This window comes from Vollenhovia emeryi, unplaced genomic scaffold, assembly GCF_000949405.1.
Source record: "Vollenhovia emeryi isolate VEMERY1.0 unplaced genomic scaffold, V.emery_V1.0 DF939271.1, whole genome shotgun sequence".
Classification (NCBI taxonomy): Eukaryota; Metazoa; Arthropoda; class Insecta; order Hymenoptera; family Formicidae; genus Vollenhovia; species Vollenhovia emeryi.
The window spans coordinates 42,625-68,265 of NW_011967095.1; the positions used below are offsets into that span (position 1 = coordinate 42,625).

The following is a 25,641-nucleotide window of genomic DNA, read 5'->3' on the forward strand; positions in this document are numbered from 1 at the left end:
CCAGTAAAGTCAGTAAGGCTGGGAAATTGACCAATCACAGTTCATTATTCGACTTACGACATCCAATGTAGACCCAGCCTTACTGACTTTACTGGCGTGCGAAAAACGCAGCACCAGTAATTTTCATTGCTACCAACTATACTGTTTTCACTGGCAGTAACTAAATCCATTTTCGAACACATCCTATGTCGATGGGCGACGAACTGCGCCACCTTGGTGTCACGACTGCGATGAGAACTTGCAATTCAAAATGCGAGTACGGATGGTAAAGAGAGAAGAAATATACATATTTTGAAATATTAATTATAAGGGGATGCTGGAGTGATTCCGCACTTTTAGGAGCTTAACAAGAAGTCTATTCACTCGAATAAGTGTTAGGTAACCCATAACTTGTTCGAGTGAATATAGATTTTTGTTAGCTTCTAAACTTAATTTTAATAATACCATGCTGTTCTCTGATTTAGTCCGAATATTATAGTGGAACACTGTCGGTTCGTACACAAAAGCCACATAATTAGTATATTACAACAGAAATGTTTTCACGAATTCACAGTTCTATAGGAGCAAAAGGTGCCAAAAGTGCAGAATCACTCCAGCATCCCCTTAATGTGAAAAAGAATAAAAACACGTTTATTTTTTAAATTGTACAGTATTTAGGTAAAAAGCAATTTCTTCTATTTTCTTCTCTTCGATATTTTGTAAATACGCTTTTTATCTAAATATAAAATTATACAATTTTATATATTTGAAATTTTCATTTATCTTTCACGTAAATGTTTGCCATCCATAACAATTTTTATACATATACTAATATCTTGTATTTTTTTCATTGTGCATTATACTTAGTTTCTCTTGTTTTTAACAAAGATTAAGTTATACCAGAAGAATCTATGTATAAAGTTTGAAAATTTGTCTTCATCTCCAATCATCATCGCCTCCAATTACTTCTACGCATACAAAAATTTTGGAAGAATCTATAAAAGTTGAGAATTTCCCTTCAGAATTATGTTCATCTCCAATCGATGTTTATCACAATTACGCTTGAGAAGAATACGATATTAAATCTGAAGGTCTCCCTTCACCTTCAGATGATAAATCCTCAGATGACAAATAAAGACTCGCTAGCACTATAGTCACAGCAAAATACGTCTCTTCGACTACTTTGTTAATCAACAAAGAATATGTATAATGATATAATTTACCAATTTTATATCGTATAGTTCTGCATATCATATTAAAGCTATTTTACATTAAAGACATTAACAACAAATAAAAATGACATTTTATAATCAAGAGGCACGGTAGTGTCTCGCGCCAAGTATACGCGTAGCGAGTATGGCGAATATAGCGAGATTCACCATCTTCTTCCTTTCAATCCTTCTCTTCGAGCTCTCTTTGCATTCAGCAGATCGCATGCCAGCCGATTGTCAATTCGCGTGCTCGCTAATTCGGTTAGATCGGTCGGCGGGCGTCGGATCTCCTCGAGAGATGTTGCTCACTTTAGCGTCCACCCGATTCACTCGCACGCAGCCGTGCTCCGCGCGCGAGCCGATAAATCGCCCGAACATCCGGGTCCTAGTCATTAGATTCGAAGTTAAGATTGTGCCTGAAGGTACTCAAAATTTCCAAGGTGTTGCGCATAAATGTAGTTCAGGTTTTGCAATTAAATGCAGAATTTCTCTTTTGCTTGTACAATATTATATTTTGACCTCCTTTCTCGCTCTCTATAACTACATGCGGAACGGCGGTGATACACCTGCATAGTATACAACTTTTATATTGTATTAAATACACTTTACACTTCGTAACATCACCATTATCGTAAGAAATGGTATAACGCTCGAGAATATATAATATTTCGTCCTCCTCGTCAAAAAATATGTCTATCTCTGGTATCTAATACATTAAGATCATTGGTCCCACATATGGGTCTTCAAATATATAATATTTGCAACATACATATATTATGACATCTACAACTTAAACATTACACCCTCCTGGCATTTTAACGTCTCCGTTGATACTTTTTAACTTAAAAAAAAGAAAAAGAAAAGAAAAAGAAAAGAAAAAGATAATCTCCGAAAACAGAAGTCCTATACTTCGTTCTTAAAGTCAGGTACATCTCAAATAAACCCGGTAGTGGTCACCTCTTTTTCTTTTGCGGAATTTTTTTTTATATTACAAAACGTTGTATTCGTTGTAATATTCTTATAAATCTTCATTACGTCAAATTTATCATTTAATTACTATTATTAGTAACAAAGTTTGATATTATTATATCAAAAATGAACTTTGAGTGTACAAAAATCAATGCTATGTTGAACTATGTGAATATTTCTTTTCTATACGACAGTTGAAAAATTTTACCATTCAACTGCCATAGAAAAAGATATTTTGAAGGATATCTTTTTCATGAATTATTAGTAAACGTACAAAAATAAACAGAATATACCGCGTATTTTTGTATATTTTTATCATACTAGTTTTAATGCAACAAATAATTTTGAAACGTATTATTTAACATCAATAATAATCGTTCAATGTCTGTAAAAAAATATATAATTTAAAGAATTCCGTAATTCCATCATATAACTCTTGGATTATGATGGTTGATAATCTATTTTTTGCTCTTTAGAGACAAATGTTAATTTTTCTCACACACAAATGTTGTGTTTTTGTCTTACACATAATATACAAAGATCCGTTAATTGCCGAGAAACTTGATATTCACGACGTTATCTAAGAGCTCCATATTTTCGAAGAATATGAATTTCTGGTGGAAACTATATTGGTGAATTTTAATTTTTATATTTTTTGACTTCTCAGTATGACTTTTGATTCTTTATTTAGAAGTAGGAATATATTTTGATTATTATCAACGATCGATCTCAATCGTGAATATTTGAAAATTTGCTGCATGTTTACGTTTGCAGTACCGAAGTACAATATATTAAAATCATTGCACAAATTTTAATGAAATTATTATAAACCTCCCACAAAGAAAAAAGAAATTATTGTCTGCTGTTTAGTGAAAGTGTCACGGTATTTAAATCTCCTGCGATGTATTCAAGGAACTTGGTCGTTCGCTTTATGAGGAGAGAGGCATTTGTTTCTTGCACCACGTTTAAATTAACAGCTCATGTAAATACGGCTGTAAAAACGGCAGTTACAAACGCGCTACGTGAAAAGTTCCCGGAGGTTGCGTTACGATTGAGAAGGTTTCTTGCGTCTTCCGAATAGGTTGCTCAATACGGAACTTCGTTTGTAATCGCGATCTTTCCGATTGCCGCCTGAACTTTGCTCGCTCTCTGATCCACTCTCTGATGCTCTTCTATTGTCCACCACTGTGATGTTTGGAGGAGACGTTTGCGGAGCTGCCGGCGGAGCGACATAAGGCGGCAGTGACGTCGGTCTGCCAGTGAAAGTATTGTTCTGTTGCTGTACACCCTGTAAAAGGATATGAATTCATTGCTCGGGCTTATAAATGACAGACAACGAAGATTTGCGCAGAGAAATTGTTGTGATTTTGTTACAGCTGTCTTAATTTAACTACAATAGGTATATCAATTATCAGTAAAATTCTAAAATACTCATCTTGTAAAACATTAGAGGATACAATAGTAGTTATAGTTCTCTTGCATAAAGTAAGTAAAAAATATAAGTTTTTTTCCTCCCATTTTAATTCTCGAAGAATTTAATTCAACTGCTGGAGTGATTCTGCACTTTCGCACCTTTTGCACTTCAAACTGTCTGTTTCGTGGAACACACATACTACATGTACTGTATGTATGTGTTGCTCACTATTATTTCTTATTAGACTTATAAACTTAGTTTCAGTGATGCCATATTGTTCTTTCATTTGGCCGGAATAGCGAGTTGCTTTCGATCTGTACACGTAAGCCATTTAATTTGTATATTACACAAATATTTCCGCGAACTGACAGTTTTTAGGTTAGAAAGGTGCAAAAGTGCAGAATCACTCCAGCATCCCCTTAACTTTTTTGAGAAGTAGGAACTCACCTGTCTGATGTTTGATACATTCCCGTACGCTGTAACAGAAAGATGCAATTAAGCTATTTTCATCCCGTTAAATTGAGATCACAAATTGATGTAACATTTAATTATAAAATTCAGCTATAAATAAAGAATTGTTATTATCCAACAAACAGCCATTTACAATTGTTATTATCGGTCACATAAATTGTAGAGTTAAAAATCAAAGTGCAGACGTATCGGCGAAATGCAATATTAAATAACAATTTTTGTGGTGTACTTCTGAATAAATGACCAAAAAAAATCCGTTAGTATTAACTATATCTTTTGATAGACATGTATATGTGTGTTCGGTTAAAGGTTTACACATATTTGTAAATGTATTACATTTGCTTCACATTGCTTTAGCATTTTACATCCCTCGCCAAGCAATTTGCGAAATGCAAAGAGAAAATTGTCGTCAAGATGCGGGTGTGGATGAACGATGGAAATAAAGGTATAAATGCACAAAATGATTGCATGCGACCTTCACATCGACCTTTCTTTTATCGAATGTGAATGCTTTGTAATGACTGACCAGAATCACGAGGAACATTCCATTGAGCCATTCTAGTCGGCGGAGGAGCACTCGATGGCAATGGAGGTGCTAATTCTATAAAATGACGAGGAATGTACATGGAATCTCGAGTAGAATCCTCCTGTACCTTTTGAATGTTTTAACTGATATTGTACAATGACGTACCTTGATGTTGCGGAGGAAGATCCACGCTGCTCTGTCGATGCCATGTCGGTGGCTCGTTCGATGAATACTGGCCGGACCCGTTGTGATTCAATGTTGCGCTTCGTTGATAGACGACGTTGGGCCTTCCTTGCGGCAAATGGTGTTCCACATCTACATTTAATAGCATTTAAACGAATTATCGGCACATAAAGGCACATGATTATAGATAGTAGTATGCGAACGCTTGGAAAAATTGTTGGATACGCAAGAGCAACGCGAAGTATAGTTTATCTAAAAAGATGTACCATTGCGCCTGTATTGCACCATATTTTCCGAACTGGGTGTTCGCATAGGGATAGGCGGAGGAGCGCCTCGTGGCGGTATGGGCGGTTTGTCGGTTCCCAGCATCGCGGAGTTCTGTTGATACGGATCCCGCTGAGCCGCCAACTGCTCTTGCTGCAGCAGCTGATGCTGCTGTTGTGCGAGCAACTGCTGCTGCCTGTGCTTCTGCAGAAACTCCGTCTGAGTTTGCGGCTCGGATCTCTGCGACGCCAGGAACGCCTCGGCGTTCTGCGCGTCGTTGCGCCGCTGCTGATTGTGCCGGTGCATCTGCAGGAACTCTATTTGCACCGAGCTGGGCGAGTGTTGGTTCGGCGAGGTGGGATCGCGCCTGATCACAGAATTCTTGCGCTCCATCTCCGGCGTGGAAGCGCGGCTACTTCCGGTCGACGCGTTGTCGTCCGCGTGCTCGAGTCGCGAGTTCTGCAGCCTCTGCAAGCCTTCTTGCTGCATCTGATTTTGAGAAATTAAGATTCATTTTGCAATTCAAGTTTCATTAAGATGTTGAAATAGTTGGAATATATGAAAAACTGAAAGACTAAAAGATTGAATAGTTATGGATAGTAATATTTCTGAAAGGAGAAAATGTAGAAACGGTAAAAGTATAGTTTCTATCGCAACCTTCTGAGACTCGTCGTAGCTTAAGAGCTGTAGACTTGGTGGCAACTTGGCATGAAACGAGATTTTGTTAACCCAGTCTTCCATTTCCTCCTGACTCGGTGCTAAAAACAAGAATTCCGAACCATCCGTGCACTTCAATCGAAATACGTTTTTCTTCTTCGTGTAGTCGTCCGCTTTTTCGCATATAGCATTGAAAATGGTTATAGGGGCAGTGGCCGCTTTACTTGACGAGAAATCTTCCGTGTCTTTGAAGAAGCACAACAGTTGTCCGCACAATACTGAAACAGTCGAGAAATGAAAATAGACTTGCGACTGAGAGAAAACATTTTACGTCTACCAATTTCGCGAACGATTAGATACCGGTGTAATATTGCTTCCACGATCGAACGGCTGCCTTTTTGCCAGCACTTTGAAGCTCGTGCTTTCGTTCGAGAAGACCTTGAATTTCGACTGGGCGAAGGGCGTCCATGTTCTCCATTCGCTGCAGTTTCCGGAAGCTTTGCGTTCTTCGTCTGGTCGTGAAACTAGGAGTCCGTTTCGGTTTCTTCGTATCCACTTTCATGCTTTCGGCTCTCTTGATATCCGAAGTCGCTGAAGAAATTTGTGTATTACGGCGCAATCAATAATACTTTCTTATTAACGGTAAGTCCACAATTAGTTGATCTCGTCGCATGAAATTACATACCTCGTCTTAATTTTTCGCTAAACATGTGCGATATACCGTACGGCTTCTGAGGTATCGCAAGTTCTGCTGTTTCGGAAGCGGTAGCACCTTTCAGCGGAGATAACCTGATGAGCCAATGATATTTGTGAGAACATTAGATTATTTAAAATATCTCAGCCCTCAATTGAATCTTAATTTTTACTCACTTGTTCGCAGACTCGTGTTCGTCGACCGCGCCGTTAATCTCGTCGTGCTGCGCGCGATGAGAACTATCTAATAACCGCCTACGTTCCTCCTCGCGTTTCCGCTCCTCGGTTATCCTCTGCACCTCCTTACGCTTCCGTTCTTCGATCTTCGCGCGTTCCACACGCTCTTTTTCCGCTTGACGCGCGGCCATTTCCGCCTCTTGCTGCTTTCGGAAGGCTTCTTCCAGCTGCACGAATATTTATAATATTAAATATTATAGTGCAAATTCAACAGTAATAGTCAACAAATTGTTAACTTCATTGAAGGATAAACTCACCATTGTTATTCGATTAAGCGTGCTGAATCTCTCCTCTTGCGCTTGTATGGTCTTCTCAAAGTCCTCGTGCTTTCTTATCAATTCTTCTACTTGCGAAATGCTCTCCCCCAATTTCTCGTCGTGCAGCATCGGTTCTCTGTTGACTATCCAATTTTCCAGGATCTCGGCGTCCCTCTTGAACAGCTGCGTATCCAAATTCTGTTCGTAAATATGCTCCCTCTGCTGCCAAGTATCCTTCAGGATCTGCTGGCGTTGCTGCAACACCGATATTTTGTCCTCGATCTCCTTCGCCAAGAAGTGTCCCTGCTCGATTAGCTCCTGTCCGGTTCGGTAGAATTTCTCGAAGGCCTCCTCGCGCGTGTCGATCTCCGATTTGTACTCGTTGTGCCTGGAAAGCAGCGCCTCGGCACCAGGAACGTCTTGCGCCAATTCCGGCGCCGTTACCTTGGCCACCATCTCATTTATCCAAGATATCAGCTCCCTGTACTCGCCTAAGTAGGCCTGCAGCTGTTCCGCCTGGGCCAGTTTACTTCGCCGCTGCGCCGCTTGCTCCAATAGCTCAGCCCAGGTCGCTTCTGCCTCCTGATGCTTCACATTGATGTGTATACGCGCGTCCGGGAACAGCTCGATCAGCCTTGACGCTTCTTCCATCAGGCTCTCTACTTGCTCCTTCACAGCCGCCAGGTCGGTCTCGAATCCTTGATGCTTTCTTACCAGTGCCTGAATCGTCTCCAAGTCGTGGCCGTAGCCGTCCGAGCTGAGAGTCGCTTCCTTTTCCTGTATCCAGGAGATAGTCTCGTCGGCTGTCCTGTCAAACATATGGACCTGCTTGGCGCCCGCCAACGCGTCTTGACGAGCGTGCGCCAATTCCTTCAAGTCCTCCCATTGTTGCTTCGTTTCGTCGATTTTCTGAAGTATCTTGCTTTTTTCGGGATTGTTCTGTTCGATCAGCCTCTGCCCCGCGTCAAGCACAGCCGATACGCGTCCTTCACTGGTCGTTAAACCGGCTAGGAAATTGTCGAATATCTGGATCAGCAGTTCCACGTGTTCTACGTCACAGCCGTAGTCCTCTGACGCGGCGATCTTTAATTATAATATTTAATAGTTATACTAATAGCAATTTTTATTGTAACATATAGATATTACTGGTACACGAAGACAAAGTTATATAATTATTAATTAATTATTTAATCTTACCGTTGTTTGATCGCCGATCCATTCGATCACTTCATCCGCCTGTCTGATAAATTTGTAGAACTTCTCGCTCTCCGATAATCTCTGCAGTCGATACTCTTTCAATCTTTGCAGCTCTTTGAATTTAAACTCGATATCCGCCTGCTTTTGCGCGATATTCTTGCTATCAAAGTGATGCCGCTCGACTAGACCACGCGAAAGTTTCTTCAGGTTATCAATCGTATTTTCGAAACCAGACAAGTCACGTTCGATGCCTTCCAGCTTCTTCAGCAAAGACTGCACGGAATCTTCGTCCTTGCCATGATCAGATGACGCCAGTTGTGGATGTTTCTCTCTAATCCACTGCTCAGCTTCTGCGGCTTCGGCATAAAACTATAAAGCGCAGAAATTATTAAAATTACGTTATTAAAATTACTTACGTTAATTTTATAACAATTATACATATAAAAAGAAGTAGATATATTTATTTTCTTACCATTTGTGATTCTACGGCGTCGAGTAATCGCAATTTCCTGACACTTGCCAGATCTCTGAGATGTGACAATTCGTGCTGCAACTTTTTGGTTAACTGATCAATTTTGTCCGCTGCGAAATGTCCACTTCTAATCATCACAGTTGCTCTGCTAACCAGCGAAGCTACTACAGGCTCTCTGGATAACAATTCAGCTTCCAAAGCGTGATGTTTCTTTTGCAATCGCTGTACAGTAGTCAGAGAGCTACCCAGGTCGTTGCTCGCGGCAAACGGTTCCTTCTCCGACAGCCAGTGCAATTCGTCCTCGACATCTCTCGCGAACTGATGTAGTAATTTCGCGTCTTCCAAGTTGTCCCTGCGTATCTGCATCGGCTCCTGAAGACTGTGATATCTGTTGATCGTAACCAACGCTCTCTTTTGAATCTCATCGCTCAAGAAATGATTCGACTTCTGAAAACTGGCGGCGGTGTCCTTGATCGATTCGCACGCTTCGTTATGGCCGAGCACGTCGTTCTCCAAATTGGTGTGTCTCTTCAGCAAATTTGCCACGCTCGAGAGATCCTTGCCGTGATCCTCTGATTGCAACTGGGTTTCCACTTCGTCCATCCACGTCTCGAATTCGTCCAAACTACGGCCGAATAGCAAGGCTTGATACGCATCATTCAGCCGGTTCTTCTTTAGCTCGCTAGTCTCTTGCAAAAGACGCCAATCTGACTCTAATACATCCAAGTGTTCCTGTATGTCCTTCGATGCGTAATGGTTTTCCTCGATAAGCGCCTCACCCTCGTTGATTACTGACGCAACTCGTCCCTTATTTGCCATCAACTCGCTCTCGAATGCAGCGTGTTTCTGTATCTTGCTTTGCAAATTCGAGGAATCTCTATAATTCTCGTCGCTCGCTACCTGTTGCTTTTGATGCAGCCAGCCTTCCACCTCATATATGTTCCTGAGGAACTGGTGCAAGTGGTGGCTCTCCAAAAGTTTCTTCCTTCTGGCTGTCGCGCTGTTCTTCAGTTTGTCCCTTCTGGTACAGACCGAGGCGAGTCGTTGCTTTATTATACTCGCGTCTGCGTGTTCACAAGATAGTATTTCATTAGCGAATTTCTCCAGTTCTTCGATACGTCCCAATTGAGGCGTCAACATCTTTTCGAATTCCTCGTGCTTACGCAATAGAGTCTCGACGCCCGATAGCGATTCGCCGAGATCGTCGTTATTGAGAAACGCCTCCTTCGTCGCCAGCCAGCTGTCGGCCTGATCCGCTTGCTCCTTGAACAATTGCAATTGATGTGCTTGCGTTAATTTCTGTCTGCGATTGTCCCATGCATCTCCCAAGGTTTGCTTGAGTTTTTCCAGATGTTCAAGATTATCCTTGACATCCTCGTTGATTGACAGAAGCTTATGACCATGATCCTTCAAGCCTTTAAATGTGTCCTGTCTACCGTCGATCTCTGCCTTTCTCTCTTGATGGAGTTCTAGTACAGCTTCAGCTTCAGCTATGGTGGTCGGCGGTTCGGATTCGTCCATGCGTTTGACAGAATCTGCCACCCAAATGTCTAATTCATGCAGATCAGCTTGGAATTTGTGCAATGTGTAGGCTTGATTCAAAGCGTCACGGCGATGTCGAGTCACACGTTGTAGATCATCCCAGTTAGATTGAAGCTCGGATAGTATCCCGTTTATTTCGGATGCCTTGTCTGGATACTTGTGCGACAAGTTTCGCGCTTCTGCCTTGTGCTCCTAAAATAGCATGCAAAGATAAAAAATTAAAATATAAGTTTTATAATCATTAAAATCATGTTTACGATAACACAAAATATAAAAGTGCAAGTATTTGCAATTACTAAAATTCTATTAATATATACGCTATGTAAACTATAAAAATATTAATTATTTAATTAATAAAAATAGTGATAGAGTTCTATTATGTAGCTATACAAATCTTTCATTACTTTATCTTAACCAATTAGCACATTTACGATTAATTCAGAAATAAAAAAATTTACAAAATATTGATGCAATCTTTTCACCTTCAGTTTGCCTTCTATTGCTGTCATGTCTCGCTCCATAGCCTCTTGTTTTCTTTGTAATTGCTCGACAGCGGGTAAATCTTTTCCTGTATCGTTCGTGTTCATGGCCACTGATTTCTCAATAACTCTTTGGTTTGTGTCGTCTATATCTCGGTTAAATAGATGGATCTCTAGTGCACCGGCTAATGTTTCGCGATACGTACTTAGCGCACCTTGTAAACCTTTCCACTTATTATTAAAGTTATCCCGCCGTTGTTGAATTGCTTTTGATTCGTTATCACGGCCCTATTGTTCAAAACATAAGAAAATAATATTAACATCTTTACTAATAAAGTTTATACTTCAGTAATATGTTGCACTATAATATTTTAGTTTTTCATGTGAAAGAGTTTACCTGTTTTATAAGCTTATCTGCCAGAGCATTAATCGTCTTTATTCTGGAATCATCCACTCGCATATCGCTATCTACATCGTCGAGTTTCCTCTGGAGACTCAAGCAGTGCTCATAATCCTTTCCGGTATCACCAGCTTGGACCATCATTTCCTTATCTCTGATCCACGCCTCGATCTTCTCCACCTGATTGTTGAACTCCAAGATATCTTGAGCCTCTTCCAAACCTCTGCCCCGATTACCAGACTCCAACAACAATTTTCGCCAGGATGCATGTAAATGTTCCAATTGCTGACGAATTTCCACGCTCGCCGGATGCTTTCGCGCTAACAACGTCTCTCCTTTTGCTATTTTGTAAATAAATTTATTATTAATGTTCGACGCAAGTGAAAAAATTCAATGAGCGGTAGCGGCAACTTGATCAATTACCTCTAATTTCCTCGATTCTGCTCTGATTCGCTGCCAGCTCTGCTTGGAACGCCTGATGCTTCTGCAGCTTCTTGATCTTGTCTTCTAAGCTGGATACCTCGCCTTTCGAGGCTTCCGCTTCCAACTTCTTCTGCTTTTCGCCTATCCAAGATTCGGCTTCACCTACGTCTCTGACAAATTGTGCGTGCAGCAAACTGGCCTCCAACCTTCTTCTTCGCGCGTCGCACAAATCACGGATTCTTGAGCGCCTTTGAATGACCTCGTTCAACCGCCGAGCGATCGTTGACGAGTCGAAATGATTCTGATCCAAAAGTTTACTCCCGTGTTCTTGCAGCGCCGTCAGCTTCTCCTCGTGGGTGACTAACAGTTTCTCGAATTCGTTATGCTTCTTCATCTGCGCATCTACCTCTTCGACTGAGACCCCAAAGTTGTCGCCACTCAGCGCGGCTTCTTGTGTGCTGGACAAGGTATCGAGCTGTTTGGCGTCTCGTAGGAAGAAATGCAGGTCGATTAATTGATCCAAGTGCACCTTCTTTTGTTGCCAAGCGGTGTGCAGCCTCTGCCGCTCATCCAGTAACTGGTTACACTTTTCTTCAACCTCCTGAGAAGTAATTCGATTAACACATAGACATTCGCAAGAGTCGTTATTTATATTATTATCTTTGACTTACCATAGCGGCATAGTGACCGGTTTGTACCATGGCCTCGCCTAGATCGAGCACTGAACTAAAGCTGTCCTCTCGTGCTTCGATTTCTCCTTTCAAAGCCTCGTGCTCCGCCTTCAAGATCTGCGCGCTGGCCGCATCTCGAACTTTTTCCTCCGTCGACATTGTAGCGCGGAGTCCAGCCGCCCAGTTCATTAGGTCTCTTACCTAAATATTTTCCTCGTTAGAAGTAACGTAAATCGTCAAATACAAAAGTTGAGGAAGTATAGTTTAATACCTGAGTGAGGAATCGTTGCAAGTCGCAGCTAGCCTGCAACTGATCCCTTCGATGAGCGGATCTTTCCTTCAACTCCTCCCAATGAGCAACAACGATTTGTTGCTGCTGATCGATGTGTACTGCGTTGTTGCCCGGATAATGAGCTTGTAATCTAGAGGCGTCCTCGACTAAGACTTGCAGCTGAGCTTCCAAAGCGACTAGATCATTCTCGAATCCTTCGTGACGTCTAATCAATGCCAAAACGGAATTTAAGTCGCGACCAAGGTCCTCTGGCAAAGCAGCCTCTTTCTCCTGTATTCGTGATAGCGCTTCCGCCACATCGCGATGGAATCGATGAATTTCGCCTGCCGCTTGCAATCGTTGCTCGCGATTTCGGATGAGGCCCAATAGATGCTGCCATGATTCTCTGCGATAAACAATTATATTTCTAAGTTATTTATTTTACATTTTTTTAAATCATCCAAAATTTTTAAGGAGGAAAGCACAACCCAGAAATATAGTTATTCGTAATATAGTAAATAATTATGCTATTAATAAATATGTAAAAATTTACAAAAGTTTCATCAGTTAGTACATAATAATTTCTATATTCTAAGATCTTGCGATTATAAAGTTTTGAAATCAAAGAAGTCTAAGAAAAAACTAAGATTTCAAAGATATAAGCTTGAGAAGTTTCGAAAAAGAAGAAGCGTAGAAGATAAGTAAGCTTTAAATCGTAGTACGAGAGAACTTATCACCCTATTTACACATGAGTTAGTCCAAGTAATCTCAAGCGTATATACTCACTTCATTACCGTCTGTTGACTTTGAACTTGACTCACCGGATCATCTTCATCGGATCTACGTTGAGTGCGTATACGGAAAAAAAGTTAGTGACCCAACACCGAGAAAAAATAGGTAGATTTGTAAATTTCAACGAATCTTATATTGCATAATAATTAATTTAGATCAACCAATACCAAGAAAAAGAAATTAATTTACTCTACCAATTATACCACCTTAAATAATTTATTGCGTGCAATGAGATACTAATACCATACTTTACAAGAGTAAGAAAATAATGAAGTAGTAGAAATAAAAATAATGTCAAAAAGATCCACATTGGATAAAATGTATTAAAGATTTACCCTAATTGTTCCTGGCGTTTTTCGATGTCCTGGATGTACGGACTCTCGTTCGCGATCAGTTTTCTGGCCAATTCTTCGCACTGAGTGAACCTTTCGGAGCCAGCCTCTATTCGATGCTTGAAGTCGTTGAACTTCGCTTGCAACAGCAACAGATGCTCGTAATCCTGACCATAGTCCTCCGACGCAGCTGCTTGTTCTTGCTCCTTGATCCATTGCTCCAACTCTCTGCTCTCCAGGAAATATTCGTGGCGATACATGCTCTCCATTAAACGTTGCTGCCTTACGGTAGCCAGTCGCTGCAAAGCGCGCATTTGTTGAACGATCGCTTGCTGCTTGTTGGCAATCGCCTTGCTGTCGGGATGTTTCGAGTTAATCATTGTTGAAGCTGTGTGTCCCATTTCTGTCACGATGCCATTGTATGTGTCCAGTTCGAGCTCAACAGCCTAAATTATAAGCCAAACGTGAATTGTTAGTAATAGAATGAATTATTTTACCGATGTCCTATTTTTTATCTCGCTTTGCCAAATACATACCTTGTGTTTTGTCAACAATTTCGTGGCGGCATCGCGATCCCTGCCGTAGTCGGTAGAGCTCAGCACATCGTTTTTCTCGTTGAGCCAGCTTTCAACCTCGCCGGCTTCGAAAAAGAATTCTTGTGCTCGTAGGGACAAGTCCAATGCTTTGCTACGCTCTCCCGCTTTGTCTTGCAAATCTCTCCACGCGTCATCCAAAACATCGCACAGTTCTTGGATCTAGTAAAATTATTAATGCAACTAATTACTTACTGCTATCCAACAACTCAATTAATAACATTTTCAATGCAGTTACTCGCATGAAACAAGTACGAATTAATAAGTCATTAAATAAGTAATCGCTGATGTCAATTCTGACACACTGCGAAAAGTCCCATCGCTGTGGCAGAAGTATCAGTTTGCGTCTGCATGCATATACGCCTTCTATCTTACAATTCTTACAAAAAACTTATTCATTAAGCAGTAGAATAAAATCAGAAAACTCGTTGCAACTAAAATGGTATAAACCATATATTTTGTAATAATAAATTTTACCTTAACTTAAAAGCTGCAAATGAGATTACAATGAATTTAATTTGTATTCTTACGTAAAAAAAGAAAAAACTTCGACATAAGCAATTTTTGATATTAAGTACGTATATCTAGAAATAAAAATATTTTTACCGTACAGTTTTCTTCATACATAAAGTTTTGCATAGATGCAAAAATTATATTAACATTTTTTAAAAGAACTTTTGTGTATAAAAAATCAATCATGTAACTATAAATAATTTTAGAAACTAAGCTACAGAAGTAAAGTAACTGTTAACGTCCTATAAAAACAATTTGTTAATTACGTGATGTCTAGGATCTGGACTGCTATAATCATCAATGATCACAAAAAAAGCGGTAAACACTTGTGACAACATTTTCCATGCGTTTGTCTGTCTACCTCTGTCTTACCTTCGTAAACGCGATACCCTTCAAGACGCTCCAGCTGTGCAAAAATCACAAGTTCTTACTCCAGTCTCGTATCAGCCGATCATTATACGAAACCACGAGAAAAAGGTCACATTTTGGAAAGAAGTCCTCGTAATTTACCTTTTTCTTCTCCGGATGAGCCTGATCGATGAGCGTCTGTCCAGATGCCAGAGTCTTGTCTATCATAGGCTGATGACCGGCGATCTCCGCTTCCAGCTTCTTGTGTTTCTTGTGCAAAGTCTGGGCCTGATGCAGGTTCTGTCCAAGCGTCGTCGAGGATGCTTGAGGTAAGTGGTCCTTGATCCACTGCAACTCTGCGTCCAACTCGAAACCGAATTTGTGGAAACGCAGGCTCTCCTCCAGTGCTTCTCGACGTCTCTTAGCTGGTTCTTTTAAACTGCGGAATCTACGAAATATAATGAACTTCGTGACGATCATCTCGGCAGTGAATTAATTTGATCATTGAATAATCAGGTTAAATGAAAGAATAATTGTATAACTTAATTGAAGAAAAAAATCTTATACGTACTTTCTCTGGGTAGCTTGACTGGTCTTCAAGATGTTCACCGCATCGAAGTGACCCTCGTGCGCCATTTCCTGTCCCATGGCCACGAGATCGTCCACCTTCTGTTCCCATTGACACATGTCGCTCTCGAGGATCTGGTGCTTTTTCAGCAATTCTTTGCAGCTACGGAGATCCGTGCCTACTTGCTTACTCTGAAGACAGCTCTCTATCTCTTCTAATTTCAGTCTAGCGTCTTCCATAGTTCGATTATATCCGTGTTGTGAGGCCGCTTGTCGTAGTCTACGACCTTTTTCCAACGACAATGCTACCAATCGGTCCCACTGATCATTTAAATCCTTCAAAGTCTTTCCCACGTCGTCCGATCGGTAATTTTCTTCTGATATAAGCGCCTTGCCCGCCTTATTAACTGCTCTCAACTGTCCTTCATTGGCACGCAGTTCTCTCTCGAAAGCTTCGTGCTTTTGCAATTTGCGCTCGAGATTATTCAGATCACGATAGCTTTCATCGGCCGCGGTCTTCATCTTGTCACCCAACCAATCGCGCAGATCATCCACTTCAGCTGAAAATTGTTGATAATGCTCAGACGCCTTTAAGGCTGCTCTTCGGCGTTGAGCGGCGTCCTTCACTGCCATGCGACGGGCTAATACTTGGTTCCTTCTTTCGTTGATACTAGATACAAATTAGGTTTATATAACTAATGTAATAGCATTTTCTTACATATATTTAAAACAAATTGTAATTAAAACAGATTTTTAAATTCACTTTGGTTTATTTTGGCTCAAAACTTTAGTTTAACTTAAATTTATAAGACATGTCACTATATTTTTATTCGTAAGCGATCAATCTGTCGTTCTTCTGATACTTACTAATCTTTGTCGTAGTGTTTTTGGGCGATTAACTTGTCCGCGGTGTCACTGAATGCCTTCAATCTGTCATCTTGCGCGTGAAGGGTGTTCTCGAATTTTTCGTGCTGTTTCAACAGAGCCTCGACGTCATCCAAGGATTCGCCTAAGTCGGTGAATTCAAGGAAAGCTTCGTGAGAACTGGTAGTAGCTTCGATCTGATCGGCTTCTCGATTAAATTGTTGTAATTCCAAACATTGTCGTAACCATTCTTCCTTTGCCATCCAATTGGCTGTTACCGCTGGGTACAATCCATTTAGCTTGTCCAGACGTTCACGTACATCCGTCAACGTCGTGTTACGACGTAGCAGTTCTCGACCGAGATCTTCAACTTCGCGGAATCTGCAAGCATACGAAAAATATATAATTTAGATTTAAAAATAAATATTAGATTTTTTGCTACAAATATTCTCTCTTAACTAAAATAGCAATACCACAATGAAAATTATTTTAATAAACCCACTAGGGATTTATTTTAAGGAACTAAGAATCTAAGAAACTAGATTTTAAGGAACTTTTTAATAAAAAGCTGATTGTGCAGTGCGGTTACGTACTCATCTTCTTTGGTTCGTGTTTCTTCTCCAAGCTCCATGTGCTGTTTCTTGAGTTGCTCGGCCGTAGCGACGTCTCTCACTGGTTCCTCGGCCTTCATAGTTTCTTGTATGTCCGTGGCCCAGTTGATCAAGTTCTTCGAACTGTTCATGAATATCTGTTGACCGACCGCGTCTTCTAAACGAGATCGTCGTTCCTTGGCCTTCGTCTGGACTTTGTTCCACAGATCCTTGATCTCGTTTTGTCTCACATTGACATTGTTACATTCGTGTGGGTACGAACTCTTAACGCTGTTGCCTAATAAATCCACTTTCCGTACCTGAGAAAATAAAATTGAAAAAATTAAGAGTCATTATTTTCCGTCATTTATTATCCAATGTGAAATGCTGAAATTGTTCAACCTTTTCTTCAACTGGTGCCAATTCTCGTTCCAAATGTTGATGTCTCCTCTGCAGAGCTTGCACGGTCTTCAGGTCAGGCCCCAACTCGGCCGTGTCTAGTTGGGTGATCTTCTCCAGCATCCAATCGTGAGCCTCGTCGCAGGTTCTGTTAAACAACTCGACGCTAGATGCGCCCTCCAAGCTTTTCTCCTTCTGTGTTTTCAACCAATTCAAATGATCCCACAGCTGATGAATATGCCTCTGCCTGGCTTTGACTTTGTCTAGCTGACTGTGACCTTGTCGTACGAATTCGTCCACCGCTGCGTCGATTGCCTCCACCCGTTTGCCGGAGGCCGACAGATCCGTTAGGAACTTCTCATACTTTCTCCTCGCCGTCTCGACGTTGTCGCGAGGATCGTCAGCTCTTAACATCTTCTCCTTGTCTTTAATCCATTTTTCGAAGTCGTCGCACTCCCGGTAAAAGCCATATAGCCTGATGGCGTCCTCCAGTAACGCGTGACGTTTCACAGCGAGTTCCTGCAACTCGCTGTAAGTGTCGTTGATTTTCTTCTGTCGCTTCTCCACGCTATCACCGTCGCTCGTCGTCTTTCGCTTGATCGGCTTCACGGTAGACTTGATGGACTTTAATCGGCGGACCGGTACCACCTGCTTCACCATCTTCGTCTTCTTCACGCGCTGCGTCACTGAGATTTTCTCAGGTCTGCGTACCTGCACTTGCACGACCTTTGGCTCGATCTCGCGCACGTAATTAGCTGGCACAAATCCGTCCGTACCGTCAGCTTTTCTAACGCTCCACCAATCGGGGTTCGTCTTGTTCAACAGGAACATCACTTCGCCCTTCGTCATATGCATGCCCTGACCGTTAAACGGATATAAACTTTTTACTTGTGGTACCAATCTATCCTCCTGAATGGTTTTCGGCTCAAGTCGTTCGACTACCTCATCCACCCACTCGTCTTGTGGCACCAATCTGATCTCCTTGCTCCATTCTTCCTGCTCAAGCTCGGCGACCGGTTCAGGATCGGCGGACAATTCCAGAGTGGAGATGCCGGATTTGATCAGTTTCTCCGCCTGTGCGTTCAAGGACTGCACGTCGCCTTTGTAGGCGTTCAATTCGCCCTCCAAATCTTTGTGCCTCTGCAATAAGGCCTGGGCGCTCGGTTCGTCCACTCCGTAGTCCTCTGAGGCTACTAAAGCCATTTTCTCGTTCATCCACGAATCCGCCTCGTTTGCGTCGGCATAAAATTGGAACGCTTCGGCCGCGTCGTCCAGCTGCTTTTTCCGCAACGCCGCCAGTTCCTCCAAGACCCTCCAGTGTTCTTGTAGCGAGTCTATTCGATTCTGTATCTCCAGTGCCGACGGGTGATTATCGGCTATCAGTTTTCTGCCGGCATCGCAAAGTTGCTCGGATTTCGGCCTGCGCACTTTCGTCTCATCCTGCAGGGCCTTATGTTTCTGCTGCAGCGATATCACGGCCCGCAAATCCTTCGCAGAAATGCCAGCCTTGCATATTCGTTGCTTCTCCACCAGCCACGACTCTTCGTCCTCGTGATCTTGAAGGAAGTGAAAGAAATTCCTGGCGTCCTCAAGCCGAGCCTTCCGCTCCTTGCTGTACTCCACAAGTTCGTCATAAGCGCGATTCAGTAGCTCCAACTTCTGCTGCAGCAACGGCACCTCCTTGTTCTGCGGCTGCGTCAAGTGTTGCGCGGCCTGTCTACCGAGTCGTCTTTGGCTCTCGCCTAGAGCCGTCACTTGCAGTTCCTGCAAGCTGTGTTTTTGCAGCAGATCCTCGACTCCGAGTAAATGCGGACCCACGTCAGTGCTCTGGAAGTTCAATTGGAGCTCTTGGATGGAAGCAAGCGTTGTATCAATCTCTCTCATCAGGGTCATTAGCGAGCTGAGCGCGACCAGATTGGACTTGTGATGGTCCAGCAGAGCCAGCAATTCTTTCCATCTCTGCAACACTTCTTGTTCTCTGCTGCGTACTCTCTCCAAGCTGTGATAGTTCTCTCGCACCAATTCTTCGGACATGTTCGTCAGGTCGTGGAAGCGCTCCTCGCGCGCCAAGATATCGGCACTGATGGCCTCGTGCTTCTTTACTGTGGCGTCTACCTGCGCTAGGTTACTGCCGTATCGTGGATCCGTCAGGACTTGAATCATTTCTTTCAAGTAGCCTTCTCTGAGCACGCTCTTTCTCTCGAACTTGTAATTCAGTTGCTCGAGCCTCTCTTGTCGCAGCAACTCGGTTCTTAGAGCGACTTCACGACGGTGCTCCGCCCTTTCCAGTTCTACCCAATTTCTTTCGATGTCGTGGATCAGCTGGCCCTCCTGCGGCGTGAACGCCGGCTGATTCAGAGACTTTAACCGGGTGTTTATGTGGAAGTACAACGCTTCTATCTCGGATCGTTCCTTGTACTTCGGCGGCTTCTCCACTGTTCGATACTGCTTGAAGGCTAAGAGTTCCCGTTGAATACCTTCGAGCGAGTTCGGGAAGCTTCGACTCTCCAGAACCTCGATTTTCATCTTGATCCATTCCAACAGGTCGGTCGTTAGCTTCTCGTAGTGAATCTTCATCTTGTCAGCGTCCATCATCTGACCAACGATCTGCGGATACAAAAAAAGAGTCAAGATCTGTTGAGATATTTAATTGAATTTAATTGATTCTTACGTCCTTGAATTTGTAGCTTTTTGAATAGGATGTTTTAATTATTAAATGTAATATATAGATATTCACATTATACATATGCATTTTCGTTAAAAAATATAAAGTTAAATTTTTAAATGATTCTTAGAGATTCTCTCAAATTTTTATATCAGAAAATTATAAAAATTTTGAATTCTTCGATTTTGATATATAATCTTTATATTATCAGAAAAAAATATATTTAGATTCTCAACGTCTTAGATCACCAGGTCTTTAGATTTTCAAAGGAACGTTTGCTTTACAATTTTACACATATCAAACGCTCGTACATTCGCTATTCTCTTGCCACTCTTTATTTCGTTCTTCATCCTGGCGAATGTGTGGTAATAAGACGCAACATAGGTGATAATGGACTTCTCATCTGGCCTGGCTGTGTCCACATCTTCTGCGTCCAGCAGCCGCGGTATACCGAGTTCTGAATTAGCAACGTCGAAGGCATAATTAAGATTATCGATGTTCTTATTTTGCTGCAATTCCGACCAATTGACCAAGTCCGGTCGGTGAGCGTGTATGAGAGCGTTGAAACCAAGTCCGTTTCTCCAGGAGCCTATTTGTATATTTAAAAAATTAAACATTTTTTTTATGTATTGTAATATTTAAGTTACGTGAGAAGATCAACGACCAACATAAGATCTTTAATTAATGAGATTAAATTAAATTCATCATTTTAAACTATCTTTATTTTGCAAATTAATAAAATTCGTATGGCTCAAATGTGATAAACACAAATTTGAAGGAATAAAGGACTAAGAGCCGTGACCGGGTGTTAGTGTCTAAATATTTCATTCTAAATTTTTTGTGAAAAAAATCTTGATTTTGGTCGCGAATCTTCTCAAATAGCTTTGAAAGCGAGCGTTGACTCTTCTATTAATATAATATTTAATCTCCTATCACACAGATACTCGTGTGAAATGTAATAATTCTTGTTTATAATTGTTTTCAACTGTCTTATGAATTTTTGAACGCTTCAAAGTACGAGGTAAAGATTTACAGCTTGGAGGATTCGCGTGTAAGATTATGCTAAATGTTTTCTAGTTTCATAAATATCACAGGATTTCTTCAAGTACTTTTTTGTGACACTCGAATACTTTGAATATTCATGCCGCGTAATTGGATGCAAGACGGAGAACACGACTCACCGGTAAAGTCCTGGATGTTAACGCCGGGATAGCCATTTGTCTTTCTCTGGCACCAGAGTAGCAGAGCATCTTTGGCAGACTTCTTCTCGCTGCTGTCATTCTCCTCGTCCACGTCGATTTCGATCTCTTGGATTTGGAACCTCAGAATTATAGTCCAGATGAGGCCCAGAATCAATCTGGGATTACCATCCACAATATCTTCTGCACCGATACTCTCGAGACGGACCTGGACGAGAGAATGTAATCGATTTGAGATTAAGGGGAACAGATTGAAAGAAAAAAATTGAAGAGGATAATAACCCAGCAAACACCAAAGTAACAGTATATGACATCAATGTAAATGTAATATAACACACGCGCGATGTTATGTAACGGTTACTTTAGTGTTTGCTGGGAATATTTTTAGACAACTTGGTATCACACAAATGTATTGTCTGTGCAAAAATACGTTAACATTAGAAAATAGCGCAACAATTGCTATTTCAATCCTAATAATATTAATAATCAAGCTTTTTTCTTAGTCGACATTTTCCGGCTAGTGATTTTAATACAGAAAATTTATTGCGAAAAATATTATCTCAGCCAGGGTTTGAACCTGGATTTCCATTAGTCGGATAATGTTAACTAAAAAAAAAACTTGTTGTTATCTATTACTGGCAACTTAAAGAGATTTCTATGTCCTAATACTATTAGTACCTGATAAATAATATTAATACTTTTTCCAGAAGTCAACGAAATTATGTTTCATATATATTTAAGTCGCAGGCGCACAACGTCGCAAAAATTTCTGAAGTAAACTTTCTTTTTCTCTCTTTAAAACCTCTCTCTCATCACGTTTTATGCTAATATTTCCAAGTTTTTCCACTTAGGACTTCGTCGTTCCAATGTGCTACGCTACCCGGCGAGATCTCGCAAGTTCTTTTTCGCGAAACTCATCGATCAGCGGGTGAATAATGCACTTGTATAATTTATTATCCCACGTTTACTTGCCGTTCATACGATTACTCGCATTCCGATCTATTGCACAGTCGCGGTCGCAGCATTCGACGCAGGTTGCGTAAACGACAAGTCTTAACAATGATGAGTAATTAGTAAAAATAGAAAAACCGCGCGACGTAATCGCGATTCTGAGTAATCGAGAGAATCAAGATATCGCGCCGTAACGATCGCATGAAATGTCCCCGAGAAAGCACATTAGATAAATTTGTTACGGCGCTTAATTAAGCTAATTAAGCGCGTACGGTTGTTCCTTCTTTTTCGATGCATAAATTTTACACGTCACAGAATAAAATGCACGGTGTGTCGTCATTTATGAATTCTTGGATGCAAATGTACGATCGAATCCAAATCTCGAAACGTCAAAATATGTAATTGCGCCAGACGCGTAAATCTTAACGGCGATGCGTTTGGTAATTGGTTGTCGTTGCGCATGGCCCGCGAGAAACGAAACAAACATCGGTACTTAATACTAGTCTCTCGGAGGGGATTCCTGTTAATTTTATTTAAGTCACGGACGCGCACGGCGGTTATGAAATTTATTTCGGGCCATTAATTTCGAGACGTGTAAAATCCCGTTGAGAGCGTCGACTCGGCGGAAGTAATTATGCGACCGCGCCGCATAATGAATTACAACCGATGCGATTTAATAATTGCATTTTATTCCGTGTGATCGAGGAGCACGCGGAAGGGGGCGGAGAAATCTTTTCAGCCTCTTTTCTCCGCACGGCCTGCTTTCGTATTTTACGGCCTCGCGTCATGTAATTATACAGAGTAACAAAGCCGGCCTTACGTCGAGTCTTTGAGGCAGAAATTATGCAACGCAGTGTCTTCGGTACGTAGCAATTTCTCGGGCAGAGGCTTGTCTCATCGGCGTGCAAAACAACCTGCAGTTTATTGACCGAAGAGTGCCACAGAAATCGAATGAAAGAAAGAAAGTTGTAAATGTATATTACACAGCGATATATTCTAATTTAGGCTTGACAGTGGGGAGAGACTGAAGATACTCATCCCGGAGATGATAATTAATGGCTCGATTATTCCGCTCGTGAATCTCTTCGTGGCAGTGAAGTTATTCTCGCGCGGCTACGCCGCAGCCGGCAACCGATGCTGCGTGTCACTACATTACGGTTCACTCGAGCATAATAGGGTCTTATTGATAATGCAGCATTTGTTATTTCCAATCGGCAGCCGCGGCGCGACGGCAACCACGAGCTACCGAGCTGTTATTAATAATCTCTCGTCGATGGTGAAAGTAGAGCGTTAGATCGTTTAACGTCCGCGCCATTATATGTTTGCCGATCGCTAATAATTCTGCGATGATAGTCAATGTGTTTTTAATGGTCGCCTCAACGCTCGCGGACGTAGGCGCTGATGATATAATTGTAGGTACTGGTGTATGCATGGGAAACATGTTTGAAGATCACGGACTTATCCGTGTAAACGCTTACTCCGCGGCGAGTATCGCTACGTTTATAGCAGCTGGGTATCGCGATGTCAGGAGAAGTCATCAGAACACGCTTGAAGCAGAAGGCGTAATATTTCATTCCTCGTGCCGGTTGCTCAATTTGTTCAATTATACTTCGACGCGGGACAATGTTAGCAGTATCTTTAGAAGTTTAGTTAAGAAATGTGCTTAAAATTAAAATTTATTCTCTAAAATCGATCAGTGAACTATCACCGAAGGCCAGAGTTGGAAAAGTTACTTCATAAAGGTATCTAGTTACAGTTACAGTTTGTTTTCGCTCAAATGTAATTAGTTACAGTTACAGTTACTCAAAAAGTAACGGATCGTTACTTTGCAGTTACTTTCTTGCAATGAAACTAAAACTATGAAATTTACATCTCAATTGTTATAAAGCGCCGATAAAGGCGTTTTATGCACTAATGTAATGCAAAGCTTTTAATGCAATATGTAGAGATTAAAAATGTATATAAAGTAACTATTAATGTAACAATATATTAACTTAGTTGCTAGTTATCGAAAAAATGTAACTGAGGTAAGTTACAGTTACAGATGGAGAGAAAGTAACATAGTTAAGTTAGAGTTACCAAAAAAAAGTAACTGTAACTGTTACCTCGTTACAAATAACGAGTTACTTCCCAACCCTGTTGAAAACAGTGAACAGTCACTGATTCACAGTTATAAATATATAACTGCGATTTTCAGTGGTACACTTATAACTGCAAATCGCCGATCATTCACCCTTTACAGTGATAATCCACTGATTGACTTTTAGAGAGTAAAATCTCAAGAATGCTTAATAAATTTTCCGCTATAATAAAACAGACTAACTCTATTGTATTCTATACAGATAACAATGTTATTACAATTGACGTAATAATTAATACTAATAAAATAATACATAAACGTTTTACACCGCACGAATTAAAAACATACCAAGCATATTTTATAATGTTACCAGAATCGCTCAAATTTTTCCGAAGCAAGTTCGCGTTTGGCCACACCCAGAGAAACGTTTCTTTGAATTTTGACCTTTAATTCCGGAGAAATTATTTCTTTACCTCAACCAACATTTTATTCAACCGAGACTGGAATTTCTAAGAGACTTCACATCTATTCCTTCAAATCCAGCAAGTGTTTTAGCAGAAGTAGATAGAAATAATAGATTCAAAGAAACGCGATTTCAACGTATCTCATTTGTTTAACCTGACCGAAATTCTTTTCCGGGTGCACTGAAAGGGGTAAGTCGTCAACTTGTATCGCACCTGGGTTCCCGGTCGTATAATCTCGAGAAGTATCGATGGGATCGACGGTCTCGCTCGTGCTTCTCGCTACGCTATTATAGTTAATCGCGGCGCACGCCGGTGACGGACGTTTTCCGCGCGCGCGGCTGCTGCTGCTGCTGCTGCTGGAATGCAGCCCGATCACTTGTGCCGGGGGTTCTATCAAGGCCGTTGGGAAATGGAAATTATGGCGTTTGTCAGCCGGGGCGGCTGACAGCTCGCGGAATCCAAAACAAAGAGGACGCGTACCGTCACCGTTACGCGGCCGTCGCCGGCAACGTCTTCGCGGACGCAGTTAACGAGCCGAGTCTGGTCTGGACCGCCGAGCGCGGCTGGATCTCAACGTCATCTCGGCCGGCCAGACCGGACTTCCTCATCTCCCGCAGGCACCCAGCCACGTGTTCATCTCGGTTTATTTCGCGGCGACCGATTGCCAGATGTCCAGAGCGGGGCGGTCACCACCTCGGACTCGGTTATTACTCCATTTTCTTTTCGCTCGAGCTGCGAAATAAACTGAAATCATATCCGCGCGTAGCTAGGGAAATAATTCAAGAAAGCCGGTTAGAGGCCAATTAAGTTTAATTAAATCCCCGGTGAAAATTCAGCCCCGCGTTTTATCTGAGCGAGACGTTGAATGTTATTGCATATTATCGCGGAAGAGAGATTATCATTTGCAATTTCTTGCTTCATACTTGTCACACGTCGCTCTAAGATCGAGTCTGTCTCTGATATTACGC

At 41.6% G+C, this 25,641-nt stretch overlaps 1 protein-coding gene across 4 annotated transcripts in view; it reads right to left on the reverse strand.

The window, feature by feature from the left end:
• Positions 1-1,675: 1,675 nt before the first annotated feature.
• Positions 1,676-25,641, reverse strand: part of LOC105559432 (spectrin alpha chain) — an 82,816-nt gene continuing 58,850 nt past the window's right edge. For 2 of the 4 annotated variants that reach the window (XM_012007703.1, XM_012007700.1), the window contains exons 4-30: positions 21,161-21,386; positions 20,291-20,568; positions 17,318-19,921; positions 16,919-17,235; positions 16,329-16,706; positions 15,466-16,131; positions 15,057-15,342; positions 13,977-14,195; positions 13,444-13,886; positions 13,103-13,156; positions 12,317-12,722; positions 12,046-12,246; positions 11,375-11,975; positions 10,949-11,292; positions 10,555-10,839; positions 8,531-10,264; positions 8,059-8,427; positions 6,862-7,944; positions 6,545-6,771; positions 6,360-6,463; positions 6,035-6,265; positions 5,675-5,952; positions 5,020-5,506; positions 4,736-4,885; positions 4,571-4,645; positions 4,021-4,049; positions 1,676-3,447 (exon numbers count right to left, since the gene is read on the reverse strand). In XM_012007703.1, the coding sequence (XP_011863093.1) occupies positions 3,205-3,447; positions 4,021-4,049; positions 4,571-4,645; positions 4,736-4,885; positions 5,020-5,506; positions 5,675-5,952; positions 6,035-6,265; positions 6,360-6,463; positions 6,545-6,771; positions 6,862-7,944; positions 8,059-8,427; positions 8,531-10,264; positions 10,555-10,839; positions 10,949-11,292; positions 11,375-11,975; positions 12,046-12,246; positions 12,317-12,722; positions 13,103-13,156; positions 13,444-13,886; positions 13,977-14,195; positions 15,057-15,342; positions 15,466-16,131; positions 16,329-16,706; positions 16,919-17,235; positions 17,318-19,921; positions 20,291-20,568; positions 21,161-21,386 (12,318 nt within the window). In that variant the 3' untranslated portion in view covers positions 1,676-3,204. The remainder of the gene's footprint in view (positions 3,448-4,020; positions 4,050-4,570; positions 4,646-4,735; positions 4,886-5,019; positions 5,507-5,674; positions 5,953-6,034; positions 6,266-6,359; positions 6,464-6,544; positions 6,772-6,861; positions 7,945-8,058; positions 8,428-8,530; positions 10,265-10,554; positions 10,840-10,948; positions 11,293-11,374; positions 11,976-12,045; positions 12,247-12,316; positions 12,723-13,102; positions 13,157-13,443; positions 13,887-13,976; positions 14,196-15,056; positions 15,343-15,465; positions 16,132-16,328; positions 16,707-16,918; positions 17,236-17,317; positions 19,922-20,290; positions 20,569-21,160; positions 21,387-25,641) is intronic. The other 2 variants (XM_012007701.1, XM_012007702.1) reach the window with 2 other exon arrangements.